The 18,084-nt window shown below is 42.7% G+C and overlaps 3 protein-coding genes across 3 annotated transcripts; 2 read left to right on the top strand and 1 right to left on the bottom strand.

Moving 5' to 3' along the window:
* The first annotated feature begins 451 nt into the window (after window positions 1-451).
* On the top strand, window positions 452-975 carry LOC111594317 (cuticle protein 16.5). Its single transcript, XM_023307563.2, has 2 exons — window positions 452-562; window positions 645-975. The coding sequence occupies exons 1-2, from the start codon at window positions 467-469 to the stop codon at window positions 918-920; spliced, it is 372 nt and encodes a 123-aa protein (XP_023163331.1). The 5' UTR covers window positions 452-466; the 3' UTR covers window positions 921-975.
* Window positions 976-6,031: 5,056 nt separating this feature from the next.
* LOC111594388 lies at window positions 6,032-6,709 on the bottom strand. The gene is made up of 3 exons (XM_023307658.2): window positions 6,634-6,709; window positions 6,483-6,578; window positions 6,032-6,421 (listed from the first exon to the last, which is right to left on the bottom strand). The coding sequence occupies exons 1-3, from the start codon at window positions 6,683-6,685 to the stop codon at window positions 6,273-6,275; spliced, it is 297 nt and encodes a 98-aa protein (XP_023163426.2). The 5' UTR covers window positions 6,686-6,709; the 3' UTR covers window positions 6,032-6,272.
* A 7,565-nt stretch (window positions 6,710-14,274) lies between these two features.
* Window positions 14,275-15,612, top strand: LOC111594899 (mitochondrial cardiolipin hydrolase-like). The gene is made up of 3 exons (XM_023308388.2): window positions 14,275-14,487; window positions 14,679-14,800; window positions 14,865-15,612. The coding sequence occupies exons 1-3, from the start codon at window positions 14,275-14,277 to the stop codon at window positions 15,610-15,612; spliced, it is 1,083 nt and encodes a 360-aa protein (XP_023164156.2).
* The last annotated feature ends 2,472 nt before the right edge of the window (window positions 15,613-18,084 follow it).

Below are 18,084 nucleotides of genomic sequence, written 5' to 3'. Positions count from 1 at the left end.
TTATCTAGATCTTTATCTTCGCTATGTCCAGAAATTACTAAAACAAAAGACCGCTCATTAAGTCGTTTTCAACACCTGCTTGGTGAATGTCAATGCCAACGCGCACAATTGTTTGTAAACACACAGTTTGTGAGGCAAATTACATGGCGACTTCCAATTGTGCAGATACACAAAGGCATAGGTGTATAATTATTTTATACTGGTTGCCCTTTACACCTTGATTCGTGTCTGGCAATGTTGCTTGTCACCGCGCAAGTGAAATCGAAAACAATAAGCCCAATCTGCGCTGCCCCCACACCCGGTCATATTTCTGGCGCAATTGTCAATTGTAGGGCCTAAAAATAAATATCCATTAGGTGGCAAGGTGAACAAAGCTAATCCATTCGATATGCCAGATTAATGTCCACTGTGCTACCAATTCACATCCGCATCAAGAGAACTTGTTCTGGCTCGACGGCGAGTATAAATGGAGCAGTTCGTCCATGGACCAGTATCAGTCAACCAACTTCCAACTCTGAGAACGTTCGTCGTGCACTACCAAACAACCAAAATCAACATGAAAGTAAGTTAGCTCTGGCTCTGAGTACATTTGCTTTGAGGATAGTTATATTTACCTATGACCTATTGCCTATTGCCTCTTGTAGTTCCTCATTTGCTTGGCTCTCTTCGTCGCCGTGGCCCAGGCCCATGTTGTGGCGCCCGTTGCCACCTACGCTGCCGCTGCACCTGCCCTGACCTATGCTGCCGCTCCGGCCGTCTACTCGGCTGCCATTCCTCGTGCCTACACCGCCTATGCAGCTGCTCCATCCGTTTACTCCGCCTCGTATGTGTCGCCATCTGTCTACTCCGCTTATGCTGCTCCCGCTGTCGTCTCCACCTATGGCGCTCCCGCTGTTGTCTCCACGCTCCTCAAGAAGTAAATCAATCAAAAAACAACACAAAAATGTCCCACTACATCACATGGAAACTTAAGTTAGGTCAGAGTGTATAAATAAATTGAGCTGAAATGAAGATTGACAAAAGGTTTCACTTGGATTTGACCTGAGTGTCAATTGTGTGAAGGATTACCTGAGCAGCCATGAATATTAAGAGTTGAAATATGAAGTCAATTTGGCTGCCCAGAATTTGTTGCATATAAATGAAGTGCACACTGAGATAATAATGACATGGAACTGCTTAGCACCCGGACAGGAGAGGCCAGGCCAGGCCGTGCCGGGCGAGGCCAGTAAAGCTCACCACTATCTACATATTTAAACGCTCTGTGGATAATTCGTTGGCATACATATTTTATTTAAGCCCAGTTTTTAGCCCACTTTACACTTTCGAGGGACGCTCAAACGCTTTCGTTGCATGTTCGTGCATCCTGGCAGCCGTTAATGTTATGCAAATGAATTATGACCGGGCTGTGGAGCAGCGGCCAGCTGTGAAACGTGTACACAATTCAGCTCACGTGAAATGCCAACCGCCAGTCGTCACATAATCCACACGTAAACGCTTGGCAAACACACACAGAGTATAGCATAGCTAATCATCTAGGTAAACAATTGCTTATTGATTTAACTTCACTTCACAATGGCGTTAACCGTTGGCCAAGTGCCGCAGACACGAGCGATGGCTCAGCCTAATGCGCTCAAAGGGCAACAGGCAAAGTTTTTAAAAATTTCATTTACTAGAAACAGAATTTTGTAAACTGTTTCTTTTGATTCACTTCCGCCGGGACGAGCAACGATTATGTACAGCGAAAGTTTTGCTCTCGCTCAGCGATACATTTCCGCTGCCTTTTATTTTGCAGGGGGAGCCCCAAAACTTTTACCTAAATCACTTAGACCAAAACAAGTGTCGGCATGTCGAAAAATCACGCCAAACAGACGCAACAAGAACAACTACAGCGCGCATTCCGGGATGCGAGTGCTGCGCAACTTTGGCCGGCAAAACTTTGGCAACAGTTGCCGGCACTTCAAACAGCCTACACATATTCTGTTATTTATAGCACAATCTTGTTGCAAATGTTTAAAAATAACAATATTATCTGTGTATATATAACTGGATGTGTTCGTAATCAGACAAAATCAAAGCTGGCTGTCTGTTTAGTTATTTCATCAGCAGACATTGCACTCAATCTTGCTAAGCCTCCTGGGCCTTCTCACTTGCCAAACTCGTATAGAAACTTATTCAACTGCAAGTTTATTTTACCTGATCAATTAGCCAATCAGCTCGGGAATAGGTAGGGAAGAGTTAGTTGTTTTTGCCTTTCAAATATATTACAAACGGTGTTTATTATGCTAATCATGATTGAATTAGAATAGTTATAGACATATATAATAGCCAACTATCTAACTCTTCTTGTTGCTCAATTATCTTACTTCTAGTTGAGTGCGCTTAAAGCAAATACAATATAATTAATTAAAGCAAATGCAAAATAATAACGCAGTTACACTCCATAGACTTCTATAAAACATATTCCATTTTGCAGTTTTGTAGGTCTGCGCTGCCAGTCGAAAATCATTTGCTGCCAGCCAATTAAATAGATGTTATTACAAGCAGCTTATGGGGGTGGCAGCTTATTGTACACTGCTTCACATGACGTTCACGCAGCGCAGTAATAATGCAACGACAACTGGGAATTACTTGTCGTCCTCTTTGAGGGAAAAATGTTATACAACTTGCCGTTGCTCATGCACTTTAGACAATGCCATCAAATCAGGCAAGGTGAAGCCATTCACATCTATCCGGAACAAGCATCGAGTTGCTGCACAGGAATCCTTATAGTTGCTTGTTGCAACAGCAATGCTGCATGGAGGCGAATGCTGATTGTAAAGGACACAAAGACGATCGCTTACTCGCTGCTCCTGCCATGTCGCGATGTCGTAGAGATCATCTTGTCCGAGACCACTTTGATGAGGCTCTTCACTATGAGCGGCTTGTCAAAAGGCTGAGGAGATGTCCTTGTTAGGCAGCAGCCCTTGTGTACCTCGCCAGCCACCCTCTGTGCAGCTGAAGCAAGCCCTGGCTTGTTGCATAAAAGTCTACTGGAAATGAAATGAAAACAACGTGGAACGCAACGAACCTAATGACAATTGAGTGGAGGCAACAGCTCAGAACTAATCCGATATTCATTTGTCATTCCTTCAATGCTGTCCTTGTTGTCCTTGCATAAATTGACAACATCCTCTAAAGCACTTATTAGGGCTGTTCCAACTTTCAGTTTCATTGAAAATTCCGTCAGCTTCGACTTATTTCTGTTGTAATCCGCTGAATTTGTTAGCAAAGAGCTTTAACTAAATCTGTTATTTCTGACGACTTTCATTGGTATTTTAAATATTTATCTGGCCGAACAGACCATATATATGTACAGCCTCCTTCCGGGCCGATAATTAAGCCTACGGCAAGTGAAGTGCATATCAAACACGTTCGCGCGCATTTGGCTGCGTCTCAAGAGGAAACACGACCCCATCAGCCTCTTCAAGCGACGAGGAAAAAAACCCTTCTACACGTTCGCTCATTTTTGTTGATTTTCTTGTTTGTTTTTTTTTTTTATTTTGTTTTTCTGTTTGTTTGTTGCAAGACGCCTTGACAATGGCGAGTCCGTCACGGCCACGTCCTTAGCCAGCTACGCCCACCAGGTGAGCTACGTGTGTGCCAGACACAAAGCCATATGACAAATGACTCTCAAGTGCAGCTGTGCAGAAAGTCAAAAGGTGTTACGTGAAGCAATTGCAAGAGCTACTCCCGTCTCGAGTTGAAAATAAATATTAAAAAATATTGGCTTCATATAGTACCCATTGCCCAGAGTTATTTCCTGAACAATTTTCGCCTGGATGCAACGGAGAAATATTGTTGGCAAAACTCATAATCTAAATAGTTTCTAAAAATTCTACTTCCAAATTATTTTATATTTCTAGAGTATGCCCAGAGAAATTGAAGTTTCACAGTTCTCCAGGCAAAAGTGAAACAAATTGTTCATTGCTCTTAAGCGAGTGCTAAATAATTTAAATGTGTTTATTGAGGCAAGCGAGAATGTTTATTGGTTCAGTGTCTTTGTGTCACGTATTTTCAACATTCGTCGATTTCGCAAGACTTGCTTAAGCTCTGTGGGAATCCTTTTACCGCAAAACCCAGCTCGCAGTTGAAAGTTTGTGCCGCACCAAATCAAATGTCGATTATCGCCTAGTTAGTTGCACTCCCGGGCAACTCGAAGGCGCAGTTTCAGTGCCCGAAAACTCTTCACATTAGCAGCGGGCAAAATGGCGCCTGGCACCGAATGTGCGTTTCCGCTTCCGCGTCCGCTTCCGATGCCATCTTCCACTGGCAAAGGTGCCCAGCCCAGCCGCTCACTGTCGCTGTCTCTGTCTTTGCCTCAACCCCCAGCGATGGCACCAAACGTCACTTCGACTGCCTCTCATTATCGGCGTGTTTGTTTTATGAAGGTCGTTTCCAACAGCCCCCAAAATGGCACAAAAGGATTCAGAACACGCACACACAGACCCCGCGCTTGCTCCCTACCCCACTCCTAGCTCCGAGTGCTTCCACTTTCTTGTCGTTGTCATCGTTCTCATCATTTTCGCTGCTTGCCATTGTTATCTTGCTCCCGATTCAGCTCCATCTGCTTATGTGTCTTTGCTTTATGACACTTTTGTCCAGTGAAGCGCTGGCTCAAGTTCCTTCTGCTTCTCCTATTGCTGCCTTCTTTGCCTGCTCATCTTCGTCTATGGCCGTGATATCTTTTCAAAATCAAACATTTCGCTTGTCCGGCAAACCAAAAATTTGTCTTTGCTTTACAAAGTGCTAATAGGGCAGCTGTCAGTGGATGTGGATGAGCCCCAAGTTCATCATAATTGCGTATGACAACAGTCAGAGCGGATCTGAAAACAACTTCAGGGTGGCTTCAGCCTTGTTATTGTTGTTGTTTGGGTAGGGTGTCTGGGGAGAGCACATTAAATTATGGCGCATTATTGACAGTTTATCAAATTGATTTAACAAAGCGTATTGTTGTTGCTATTGCTGGTTGTTGGTTACTTTGTAAGTTACCCCAAGCCCCGCCCCCACCGCCGTCCGCCCGAACGACCGCCCTTCCCTTAGAGCTCGGTGCGTGCTGTTCTTGTGTATTTTAAGCATCCTTAAGTGGTCATGATAAATGTTATGGCTCTTTCTCTAGTTTGCACCACTCCATTCACTCTTTGTCTATTCCTCCCATGCCTTTGTTCGCTTAGCTTTTCAGCGTGTGTGTGTGCACTGGCTCTCTCTTTCAGTGTGTGTGTGTGTGAATTTATGTAATGCGCAAAGTTAAAGCATACTTTTTGGCTGTTTGCTTAATGTTTGTGCTGCCGTTGCTCTGAAAATTTAGTTAATTTTACTTTGTTTGTACGACAAAGTGCGTTAAATTGTCTGTTGTTTTATTAATTTAAACAAAAGCTGCCAAAAAAGTTTACCAAAACTTTCAGGCGTTACACAAACAAACAGTGCCAGCAGGCATTAGCTCTTCCGGGTTGTTTGATGTGCTGGCATGATTTGTGCCAGAGATAATATAATTGGTTAGGTCAAGACAGGCCTCGCTAGTTTTCCAGGCAACATCAGTGCATATCTAATATTCAAAATTTAAAATTATATAAGACCCAACGAAGTTAAAGTCCTTCGCTCAGCTCAACTCTTTCAAGCCGAAAGACTTTAACTTCTTGTTGTACCTTTTTTCGGGCTGGCTTTTAATTTTTGTTACTCTCTGCTTTCCTCTCCAAATTAAGCCAGTTAGGTAGCGGAAGTCATGTTAGCTCACCCTCGCCCACTCAGCTTTCATTGTAAATTTGCATAAAAGACGCTATTTTAGTGTTGGCAAAGGAATGAAAGGCCAACCCGAAAATGTATATACTTCACTTTAGCTGCAGCTGTAATAAAATATTTTTTGGGCCAGAGCACAAAAAGCAAGCAAAATTGAAAAGAAAAACTAAACAGTGCAAAGCGCAAAACGCAAAGGCGAAAACACACACAAAAGGAAACAGCAGCACATGCTGATTTTTTACTCCGTATGTTTCTCTGTGTGTATGTGTGTGTGTGTGTATCTGTGTGTATGGAATTAAGTTTACGGAAACGGAAATGGAAGCTGCACGTCGCCATATTGCCCTGCAGCTGATCGCCAGCAGCTGCTGCTCTTTCTCTTCGACTGCCTCTGCCTTTGTGTCGCTCAGTACTTTGCCGTGCTTGGCTTATTTATTTTGTTTTCGCATTGTTCTGCCGCTGTTGTGACCTTCCTGTCGCTTCCGTGCCAGAATCTCCCCACCTCAGTTGCTGCTCACCTCGCTGACCTGTGTAAGCAGCATGCTCTGTTGTTCCAGTTGCGACTGCTCCGATAGCTCCAACTCTTCCGCTCCAGCTCTTCTCGGCGAGGACTTCAACAGTTCCCAATAATTGCAGCAGTAGATAAATGCACCTGCCGGGGGAGCTTCTTCTGTTAAGCCAAGTCTTTATAACCAGCACTGCAAATAACTTACTTATGCAACTGAGCAGAAGCCACGTAATGGTAGCAATGACCACCATGAAATTGTACCTCGAATTGTTCTCCACCGAAGAGCTGTTTCTGGTATTTGCTTCAAGGATTATCTGTTAGTTGTGCTCGTTACGTACGTATATGAAATTCAGTACCTTTGATTTGCTCCGTAAGATTTACATAATCGTAAGTTGTTTGAGCATCCATTGCTGTTACTATTCCAACGCCTGCAGCTGCCTTGGTCGACTGTCTCCGAAGTTGAAAGAGCTCAACTAGTTGAGACCACAAACAGCCAAAGCACAGTATCGGAAGCATGTGTTTCTTTATCAACAAGAACAGCTTACAGCTGCTTAGGCGCGAGCAGGATTCCATTTGGTGTATATTTGTTCGGAGTAAATACTCTGGGAATATTACAAGTTAACTTATTGAATGCCCCACTCTCTCGCTCGCTAACTCTCCTGACTCACCACCAGGCACTAGCTCACTTCAATTGTTTTGTAGCTGTTATGGAAGGCGTTGCTGTTTATCATTTGCCGCATTGCATGACTGCGACTCATATATCAATATCGCTGCTGTGTAGTAGCCCACTTGGAAATCGTATTTATAGAGAAAACCAAACAATAACATTGACGAAATTATTGCTGGCGCCCCAATGGAATTCGTACAGCGTCATCGAGACGACGAGAATTTGCAATTTTTCGTGTCCTGCGGCTTGCGTGAGAGTTCAATTTGCGGGAGGGGCTGGGGCAACGCCCACACTAATTACGTGCACGGCTCGAGCTCCATTGCTCCACTGCGCAGCTAACAGCTGCTCTAATTGAATTCAACAAATAACCGACAGGTCGTCGCTTAAGGAATCAGTCTAGAAGCTGCTGCTTCACGTATGTCGAGCATCATCCGTTTGCGAGCTGCTAGCAATATCCTGCGGATGTGGTTGGGGTTTCTGTTCTGTATAGCTAAAGCATCTGCGGATCCTTTCAACACGAAACAAAAACCAAACTAAGAATGCTCTTGCTTTGCGAAGAAAGTGGTCTAAGAGATGCTTGGTTTTGAGTAGAGAATTCTGTACTGTTTATAAACTGTGCTTAAATGGAAGTTGCCAGCGCCTTTCAGCTGCATCAGCCTACCGAATAAGCTGACTAATTCGCTTGACTAGCTTAGTCAAACAACAGCTGCCATTTAAATTACATAATTATGCTGCCAATTTCCAGCTTAGAGCCGAGTGCCACTTGAAGCCTGAAAGCAACCCGGCATACTTCCAATATGCAAAGGGCTTCCTCTCAGCCAGTCAGCTGTAATGGGGCGTGTGTACGAGTGTGTGTGTGTAGCCTTATAGGCGGCGCATCCTTTTCAACTTCGCTTTGGACACACAGCTCAAAGCTGGGCGCACTACGTACTGCGGACTGATCTCTCTGAGTAAGCATTTATCTGTTTGAATCCGCTGCGCTCGCCTTCTGACGTAATAAAATTAAATATTTAAGCTTACAACGACTGAATGGGCCACTCCACACAGAGAATTCACAGCGAAAAGGGAAGCGCACAGGATTTGGCGTTGGTTTTTATGTGAAAGCGCAACATGCAGAGAGACAAAAACAAGTTGGTCTGCTTTGCACCCGCCATGGGACTGGGCTTTGAGGTATCCTGTACACACACCCAACTGGTGTGTGCTTCCACAGCCAAAGCTCCTCGTTGACCTAGTTCGTAATCTAACTAGATCTTTTATTTACAGGTTGTTAACAACAGATGAATATTTTGAAATTCGCTGGCTTCGATTTTGGCATACCCCTATCTGAGCTATGCACAGGGTAGAGGCAGAACGAACTTAACTTTGTGCCATGTTTCATAACACGATACGGCAGTCCTTGCAGCTGCTGTAACTGCGCCAGTGCCATCCATTGCGTGCACCAGGATTAGGATTAGGTCCTGTCCCTGGCCAGAGCACAGCTTGCTACTGTGGCGGATTTTGGGATGCTTCTGGCCTCAACACTTAACACAGGCTACAACAGCAACCGTTGCAGCAGCAGCAGCAGCAGCCGCGAGTGGAACAGAGAAAGGATTTTGCGACAACTTCGTCATCAGATACAGCTTTTGTGCTCTTCCACCTGCACGTTTCGTCCTGGCCCGAAACGTGCTGACGCCTCACAAAAGTTGGCAGTTTCCCCGAATATTGCTGTCAAAATCAAAATTTATTTGGCAGTGCATTCGATTTTGGCAATTTAGTTGCTCAAAAGAGGCAAAAAATAAAATAAAAAAGGGACAACGGAGAACCAAGTGTCGAGCTCTACGTGAGAGGGCTTGGTTAGTTGGCAGGCAGTTTTTTTGTGACTAAAAAAATTGAAAAAAGAAGAACAAGAAACTCTTTCCTGTTGCTTTCGTATAGCACTCGATGTAGGTTGCATATTGCATAGGACACGGACGCAGCTTTAAGATGGAGGCAAAAACAAAAAAGAATTACAACTAAAAACTTGACGAGCTTTCGAGCATCCGAGCAATTTTTTTATTGAGCTCCGGCAATAAAAAACTGATAGAAATTCCAATAAAGTTTAACTACTTTACTTTTCCATACTTTAATTGAGATTTAACAAGAAACTGCAGCGGCCAAGCAGCTTTCGCCTTCAGCTCGACCCATTAAATTGTTTCTTAAAAAAAATAATAATAATAAGGAAGCAATATAAAAGCGAATAAGAAAACAAACGCAAATTACAAAAGCGCCAAACTACATAAATATCAGACGCATTCGAGCGGCAATGCAACAATTTTTAATTACCATTTAGGCGCTTCAACGAGCACAACAGAATCCAGTGAAAAAATAACTGAAAAAGGAAGAGAACTCCAAGGGAAAAATATACTGAAAATCGCCAAAATCGCTGGAAGCGCTTTACAGGCCCATTTGGCTCAATGCTGCTGTTGCTGCTGCTGCTGCTGCTGTATTTTTTAGGCATTAAAAAATTAAAAAGCACACAGAAAAAAACAGACAGAAATAAGGACGAACGAAAGAAAAAAAAAAACAGGAGAAAAAAAACGCTGGGGAAATTAAGTCAATGTCCTGCGGGGTCAGTTGCGTTTGGATAAATGTAATTAACCTTCAGGATAAGCATTGAGTTGGGTCTTTGATAATGAACGGCAAATGGCGAGTGTGAACGACAGAGTCAGGCCGAGGCGAAAAGAACGAGACAGAAAGCCGGTAAGTGCGATTTAAAATACTTCAAACAGAAGTAATTTGGAAAGCCCTTAAAAAATCTGAAAAAAAAAAATAAGAATTAAAATATATTTACACCCGAATCTGGTTTTATTACCATTTCGATAATATTTTGCAGTGATTATTTCTATAAGAGATCAATCTCATTGTCAGAAGTTTCTGTCAAGTTGGAACTTATGTTCCGGCTTTAAGCAATGGTTCATACTTAATCAGTTGGGCGGTTTGGAGGTGGGCCTTGTGTTCGTTCCGGCTGAGATATTCATTACCGTATAGACCAAACCACATCATTAGGGCAGTCAGTCGCCTTGCGAATTAATTACAATGAGGCGAAGGTGTAAAACTCAATGGCGGGCAGGGAACATCATTGACAACCTATAGAAGCTGCCCGACACAGCTTAGTTGTAATTACCTATGGTCAGACACACACACACACACATCAGAGACACACACGCACATAATTAACTCGATAATGAGGGCAAACCGTAGTCGAAGCCGAAGCCGGACCCGGAGCCAGTCCAAGTTGTCGCAAAGGCGCAAAATGCTTCATGTAATGGTGTGTTTGTGTTGTTATTGTTGTTGTAGCTGTGGTTAGCTGTGGCTGCCGTCTCTGTTGCGCTTTGTTTGCCATGATAATGACTTCCGGTTCGCCAGCAAAATGACAGCCGGAATTCGTAATTGCTTTTAAGCGTTTCAGGCCTGCTCTCAATTGGGGCCCCTTTGATTTGCAATTTGCAATTTACTGAAAGCAAAAAAATGAATGGAGACAGAGGCACAATAGAGCCAAGTGCATGGCTTATGGTTAAAAGTTACCTCATCCTATTAAGTCTGCGCTTTGCAGCGTACAGAAATGTGCCGCAATTCTTACGCATTCGACCCCCTGCCGAGGCACAGGAACAGCAAAAGGTGTGAACAACTTGGTAGCTATGCGGCAAATTGCATTTGACTTGCAACGAGGACAACAACTGCCAGGTGCCGAAAGGTGTTATTATGCAAATGCAGCAAAGCTAAGGGAATGTTCGGACTATGTTTCGATATAGGCTACAACTGCCAACATTTCCTCAGCAATTCCAAGGCAGTGGCATGCCTCACATACAAACACACGTGCAGCAAACAAATTTGTTTGTTTGCCAATTGAAGCCTTGGGAGTCACTTACTGCAACAATTGTGCAGTTGTTTATATTTTTATTTAAGGCAGCACACCTTTTCGCTCCCACTCCCGTTTCCATTCCCATAAAAAGAAACGCCTTAGATTGCGGTTAAATGCTAATTAATAAGGGTTGGCCCCTGCCACTGCGGGTGTTGGTGTTACCAAAAACTTTTAACACTGACAAATGAGTCCAGCTGTGGGTTGGGACTTGGCATTCGAAACGGCATGGCAAGCGCTTTAAGGCGCAGCTGAAAGTTCTTTAACGTGGCTTAAATATTAATAGCACATTACGTATACGCCGCGTGCGGCGCTCTCAGTTGAGCCAGCCCAACTGTCCGCTGGGAATTTAGTGGTCTTAAATTTAGATCAAATATATTGAATATGCTTTAGCTGCTCGGGCTCCATTTTGAAGTGTTGGTTTAATATTTATAGACAAATTCCCAACGGTCAACGGCTTTGTCTCTATTTGAAAATTTTAAGCACGCAAAAGGTTCGCATATTAAATGGTAACTAACATTATCTTGGCGCCTCTGCAGCATTATAATTTATTGGGCAGCCAGGCGAGAAGTAAAGCCCAAGCGAATGGCAAATCTAGTTAAGGTTTCGAGGACAAACTAGATTAATTCTAGTTGCACAACCACATCAAACTTGTAGTGCGATGCATGTTTCATTAATCTGCCTGTTCACTAGTTTCTGTAGTTTATTGAATTCATAATTCTTTTTGACATTTCCTTTCACACGACGAACAGCTTTTAATGCTCTTCTTTATGCTGAAATAGTCAAACACACGTTTTCCTTTTTTTCTAGCCATTGCTTATTGCAAATTAATTACATCCTCTTCCATTTTTTATGCACACTCGAAAGAGCGCATCTCTATGCATTGCATCCTGATCACCTGTGTGCAGCTTGCTCAATAGCAATCACAACAACAAGGCAGGCCGGGCGAGGGCGAGGTGGTGGGCAAAGCTGACAGGTTTGCATATTTCATAGTAGCTACGCATAAGTGACACTTGTCAAAACACATTTTCCACACCTACCATATATGTTCCCTCTCCCTCTCTCACTCTTGCTGCAGCCCTTCGTACAGCTGGGGGCAAAAAAGCATATTTCAAGTGCGGCACTTCATGTGCGTCAAACAGAGGGCCATGTGTGTGTGTGGGCGTTAGACAGAGCTGCATAGGATGCATGGGGTCGAACAGAAAAAGTCCTCAAGTCGAAAGCCCTTGAGTTGTTTTGCAACATTTGAACACGTCAAGTTTTTAAGGTCAACATGTCGCTGGCAGGCAGACAGCCGTAGACTAACGCCAGACCGCAATATAAGTTACAGTTTTTGTTTCTCCAGCGTTATCCCGCTACTTTCGCTGGGAGGGGATTTATAGCATTTACTTATGCACTGAGGCTAGTTCGATGACTCCACTCGAAGACCACATTTCAATTGCCCAACCACGGCAACTTAAAGCTGTTCAAACTTTCACTTCAAGTGCTTCATTTGCCAAAAGTAATTCATTACAATTGCATTTTCGGTCAGTGGAAAAAGTTGTGTGCGCGGGCGGTTTCCAAGTGCACTTCAATTGCTTTTTGCTGGCGGATAATGGAAGCGAGTAGACCCAGAGAGTAGCTTTAATACGATAGATGGGTTTGGTGGCATGCAGATTTAGAGATACTCTATCTCAACACTTCATGACTGATATAAATAGAAACTGAAGTGGCCTCTTATCGATTCAGTTTCCATTCGTTCCTAACTGAACCGATATTAAATTGATTTCACTTTTTGCACTTTTCTATGTTATTTTTAACTTGAGTCAACTTTATATTTAAAACTTATATTTTATTTTGTCCTTTTATATATAGCCTTTTGCCACATTTGGAAACCCACGCATGCAATTTCTTGCCAAGCTTATTGTTTTGATACCCTAGATTTTTTCGGGCTGCTCGTTGGGCTTTAAGTTGGGGGCTCTGTTTACTCTTTGGGCACAAACTGCTTTGTTCGTGTGTTTGCTTCTTCTCCTTCATCTGGCTTTTTATTTATGTGTAGGTGTGTGTTTGTGGCCAACACTTTTTCGCAGCATTTTCTTGAAAGAATGTTAGACAAACCGCTTTGTTGGCAACAATTTGGGTTAAAACTTAAGTATTTTGCTTCGAGCTGCCGCATTGCCCCGGCAGCATCCGCACCTAGTCTGGCTCTTAAATTCTTTGCCACTGCAGTGCTTTGGCTAAAACCATCTAACCAGCAAGTGGAAATGGTGCAGGGTAAAGGGCGAGTTAAAGCAAAGGGGAGAAAGGCAAAAAAAAAGAAGAAAGGAAAAGAATAACAACAAGAACAGCAACAAAATTTTCTTTTTTTTTTTTTTGTTTGTGAAAGCTAAAGCTGCCTGGTTGTATTTAGTTGATGTTTTGTGCTTTTCCCTTTTTTCATGTATTTTCCAAAGCTAAAGGACACAAATTGTCCTTAGCTTCTATGGGGTTTTGTACCGTGCGAAATTCGAAATTGGTAAAATGTACTTTCACTTGTAGCCCAGAAAATGAAAAGTATTTTAAAGAGAAAATCAGTTAAGCAGCTTCGCTTGAGAAAAATAATTAACATCTATTAGAAAATGTGGCTTGGCAAGTTTTTCGTAGGCCATCTGGAGCAACGTGTCTGCTAATTTAATTGAAAGTTTATCAAGTTTAACTAAAACTTTGGATATGCCGCAATGCCGAGGCCACATCAAAGCGTGAAGAACCAACCAAAGTTGTTCCAATTATATACATTCAAACGAACCCGAGCTCAAACCCAAGCCCAAGACCGAAAAACATATAAGTGTGAGCTAGTCTCTTTGCCCATAAGTATATAAATTTGTTTGTTCACTTTTGGGGCAGCTTTATTGGTATCCGAGCTGAGCGTAACTTAACTAATTTTAAAGTTTTTGAAATGAGATCTGCAAGTGTGTAGGACCTGCATGAGTTTGTGTCTGTATAAAGTTTTTGGAGCAACTGATTTGGCACTGCCATCGCATGAAATTAGTTGCAATTCTCGACATCTGGGGAAAAGCGTGCCATTTGGCTGCAGCAGTAATGGCAAAAGCAGGAAATTGTCTACAGCAGCTTGCGGTTTGCAGTCATCACCATCACCATCATCATCATCATCGTCGTCATCTGAACCAAAGATGACACTTTGGAAGTTTGAAGAGCAAGCGCACTGCCAGCCAAATATTTAGTAAGCACTTTTAAGTTATGCGAATTCTTCGAAAACTGATAGTTAATGCATTTGCAGACGTTACGATATCAATTAAATTTCAATTTTGATTTGTTTTGATATTTTTTGTTTCATTCTGCTGTTGCAGTGGGCTTGTCTCCCCGTACTGAACAGAGCTTTGAATTATCGATTTTATCGACTCAATTCATTTTAGAAAAATAATTTCATCAAGAGCCAGACAGTTTGAAGTCCGAATTTTTTCAATAAAAGCCAAGATGGAGGTAATTGACATTGAAGGTACTGCTCAAGCCGTTAACTCTTGCAGCCTGGAAGTCTCTGGCAACTCGAACGTGGTTAAAATACAGCGTCATTCGGGTCACATCGTCTTCAATGGGAACAACGCGTGCATCTACCTGGGCAGCGAGCCCGAGCAGCCAACGGTAAAACACGTGAAAGCCCACGATTTGCTGTTCGAGGCCATAGAAGTTGTACAGCTGCTGCTAATACTACTAATATTCGTTGTATTACTGAAAATAGCTGATGTACGGTATTAAATATATCCGATTTTCATTCTATGAGCAATTGTTTAATATAGATTAATATTAGGCTACGTTGATATAGGTGGAGGGCAAGCTTTCATTAAAATATTTGATGAATTGTGAATGGAAAACATTCATAGATGGCCATGCGTCTATCGAAGAGCACCGATAAGTATGATTTATCGATAACTCATGCATGCATCACTTCAAGCTCGCCGCTGAACGACAAACGTTTCTTCCTGCCTACAATGCTCGAGCTACTGTGAGACAATATTTGTAATATAATTAAATTTATTATTATATATTGAAAGTCTGCTCTATTTCAGCAGTTTTCGGATCCTAAGCATTTTGAGTCACTTGACTAGAGACTCCATAGTTAAACTGATTCTCAGCTTCGAGTACAGTTTGTACAAGCTCTGGCTGCTGGTGTACGGTGAGCCCGATCATACGGATGTGATTATCTTCAATGAGCTGCCTAAAAAATGCCGTTATCGCCATGTTATACCGGACTGCCCCAAGAAGTACTGCGAAACGTGCCGTGTGGAGCGAGTCATCATGTATATCAACCAGGCCCAGGTGTCCATTGACATAGCACACCTGACGTTCTCGCACAGCGCGTTCTACAGCGCCATTGCTGCCGCCTGGCTGAGAGGCGTTAACATACGTCTGGTCACCGACTCGCAGATGATCTATGCTCGGGGCTCGGTGGTGCAACACCTGGTGGCAGCCGACATGCCAGCGCGCTGCTCGCCGCTTCAAGTGATGATGCATCACAAGTTCTGCATTATCGATGGGGAGCAGCGCATAGTCGAACTGGATAAGCAGCAGCAGCGCTGGCACAGTCGCCTCTGGTGTCGCAGGGGCTACCTGATGACAGGCTCGCTTAATTGGACCAAGCTGGGCACCGGCAGCAACTATGAGAACGTTGTCGTCACCTCCAATCGCGTGATCAATGCGCTCTACCAGAACCTCTACGACGATATGTGGCAACATTTTCCCGTTCTCAACATGACAAGCTTCACAGCGAAATCGAAACCTGTCGAAGATGGCATCCCTTGGCACCTCTGGCATTAAGATGCGAACTATCATTATAAGTAAAGTCACGTCTTAAACTGCAAGTCTTGTATTTTTATTGTGTTGTTATTTGAATGCGTTCTTGAGGGCATCTCTTTTTACCATTCCTTGGCTGCAGCAAAGTTTTCTTCGCAACTTTGCTTGTTGCCTCGTCTGCTGGTTACACATCATGCGGGAATTTCAGCAGTTAACCAAGTTAACAAATCCACCTTCTTTCTTTTGCCCCATTGTTTCAGAGTCTTGATTACGCTTTGGTTGCTCATAAATTTGTATTCCAGCTAAGAAAAAAAAACCAAGTTGCTTACTTTCTCGCAATGGCCAATATAAAGGGCAAAAAGTTTTTATTTCACCTGGGTGGTTTGAAGTGAAACTAGAGCGGTGCACTGTGCAGATATATAGCCAGAAAATCTCAATGCATCTTTTCTCTTACTTCTCCCTTGCTATCAATTGCTCTGTATCAAATTTAGATTTTGCGCAATATAAACTTTTGTCTTAAGTTTAGCAAAAAATATTTATATTTAATATGTAAATGCAGCTTGAATTTATACTCGAATCTTATTTAATATATTTTAAATTTATGAAGGCATAAGTATGCTTATATATAAAACAATTAAATAAATCATGTAAAGTTAAAGTAAGCGCGTTGGGAGGACCTAAGCTAAATAATGGGCAGAGCTGAGGCTTTAATCTTGTGTAGTTCAGCCTGAATTATTGAATAACTTCAGGTTGGGACGTCTCTAATTAATTTTTAAAGCCATAAATATGATATATAAATTTCACTGAAGCATGCATGAGAATGCATACAACAAATTGTTTGTCTAGAGTCTAGGTCAGCAGACCTTAACAATGTGAGGAAAGTTGCCTAAATAAGCGGAAGGCGTGTGGGTTGTTGAGCAGATGAAAGCCCAAGGCTATAAATGATAAGGGTTAATACTCGTATAGACTGAGCTTAGAGTAATATGTAAACAACAGTAAGCTGTCATTGTAATAGCTCTAGCGCTTTCTTTAATTTCAACATGAAAACTCAAGGTTCGTCCATACAATCATCCATATCCATATTCTCAACATCTGATAAGTTATATTTCTCATCGTCGTAGTCTTGTACAGGCAGTTGAGTGCGTTCCATTAGATGCGGATTGAGAGCCACTATAGAGCTCCAAGGTATTTCCTTGCCCATCAGCTTGGAGTCCTCTGTCCATGCAACAGTTATTGACTGCACCTCGAACTGTTTGGAATCAACAACTGCCGTGTGGATGCGTCCATCGGTTCGGCTAATATTGATTTCCTCGCCGATCAAAACAAATTCCATGATTCAAGATTCACAGATCGCAATATTTATTTATTTTTTCGAGTATTTGTTGTGTTCGTGCGGACGTGTGTTAATTTTTGACTGATGTGTAGTATTTAATGTAGTGTAACGAATGCTATGAAAACATGATACTCTCTAAAATCCCTGAGCCTGTTACTAACGTAAACGTCACTCCCATTAGACATTCAATAGTCAATCAGTTTGACGCATTGTTCAACTGTGCGAACATTAATCAAAAAGCGCAGCCGGTGACAAATTCCGAAGACAGGTGCACCAAGTGCCTGTCGTTTCCAATTTGCCCACACCTGACTTTCAACAGTTACGTAGACACAACAAAATACGAGCACATCTGGAGGGCTTAGATGCAGCTTCCGACTGCCGTACACATATAGATTCACAATCCACAATATGGCCGCCCACCCATGTTGCTCAGACAAATTTTATGGGCAACATTTTTGGGAGAGTCGCTTGGACGCGCTCGTAAATTCGCAAGGTAAACTGTGTGTGTATGTGTGTGGGTGTGTGTAGGTGGGCGTGGAACTTGCTTTTGATATATGGCCATTGCTGCGTTACGGGTTAGTACTTCTCAAATTAGATTTAGGAACGGTCGCAGCCCGTGAAAACGTTCAAGCTCTTTCGCTTTCATCTGGCCCGGGTCCAGCTGCCATAAAATGTGAGGTGAACCCAAAATGTTGCAATATTTACACAACACAATTTAAAATACACACAACATTGTAAGTTACGTGCGAGTACAGATACAAACATATATATTTGGGAAATAATTTGCTGACGCACAAGCGATACGCCTTCTGTCTAGACGTGATGCAGCAGCAACGAATTCAATTGCAGCTCAATTTAATTAAAACAAAAATCAAGCGATTAAGTAAAGTTCACGCATCGAGGGATCAAACAAACATGTGTCTCAGCGCACAAGGCAATGACCCACACCCGCACACACACACAGAGATATATGTAAGTGTGTGTGTGCGTGTGCAGCAGCCAGTCAGGTGTAAAAACTAATTTACAGAAATTCTATAAGGGCACAATGGTCACGTTAAACCAGGCAAGCAAGACCGCAAACACTTTGGGCCCAAGGACTCGAGACCATTTGTGTACATGGCCATTAATGCAGAATGTTTTCTATGCCCAAAAACTTTTCTATG

This window comes from Drosophila hydei, unplaced genomic scaffold (genome assembly GCF_003285905.1).
Source record: "Drosophila hydei strain 15085-1641.00,03,60 unplaced genomic scaffold, DhydRS2 tig00000060-arrow-pilon, whole genome shotgun sequence".
Lineage (NCBI taxonomy): Eukaryota > Metazoa > Arthropoda > Insecta > Diptera > Drosophilidae > Drosophila > Drosophila hydei.
The sequence above is the reverse complement of the archived record's forward strand: the minus strand, read 5'-3'. Positions and strand labels throughout refer to the sequence as shown.

What these genes read in the sequence shown, in the direction of transcription:
- LOC111594317 (XM_023307563.2), top strand. Translation starts at nt 467, where the DNA reads ATGGAGCAGTTCGTCCATGGACCAGTATCAGTCAACCAACTTCCAACT. An exon ending in CAACCAAAATCAACATGAAA is followed by an intron (nt 563 to 644) that starts GTAAGTTAGCTC and finishes TGCCTCTTGTAG; the next exon opens with TTCCTCATTTGCTTGGCTCT.
- LOC111594388 (XM_023307658.2), bottom strand. Translation starts at nt 6,685, where the DNA reads ATGGATGCTCAAACAACTTACGATTATGTAAATCTTACGGAGCAAATC. An exon ending in TCTTACGGAGCAAATCAAAG is followed by an intron (nt 6,579 to 6,633) that starts GTACTGAATTTC and finishes TAATCCTTGAAG; the next exon opens with CAAATACCAGAAACAGCTCT. An exon ending in GCTTCTGCTCAGTTGCATAA is followed by an intron (nt 6,422 to 6,482) that starts GTAAGTTATTTG and finishes CTCCCCCGGCAG; the next exon opens with GTGCATTTATCTACTGCTGC.
- LOC111594899 (XM_023308388.2), top strand. Translation starts at nt 14,275, where the DNA reads ATGGAGGTAATTGACATTGAAGGTACTGCTCAAGCCGTTAACTCTTGC. An exon ending in TGTTCGAGGCCATAGAAGTT is followed by an intron (nt 14,488 to 14,678) that starts GTACAGCTGCTG and finishes AAACATTCATAG; the next exon opens with ATGGCCATGCGTCTATCGAA. An exon ending in CCTACAATGCTCGAGCTACT is followed by an intron (nt 14,801 to 14,864) that starts GTGAGACAATAT and finishes GCTCTATTTCAG; the next exon opens with CAGTTTTCGGATCCTAAGCA.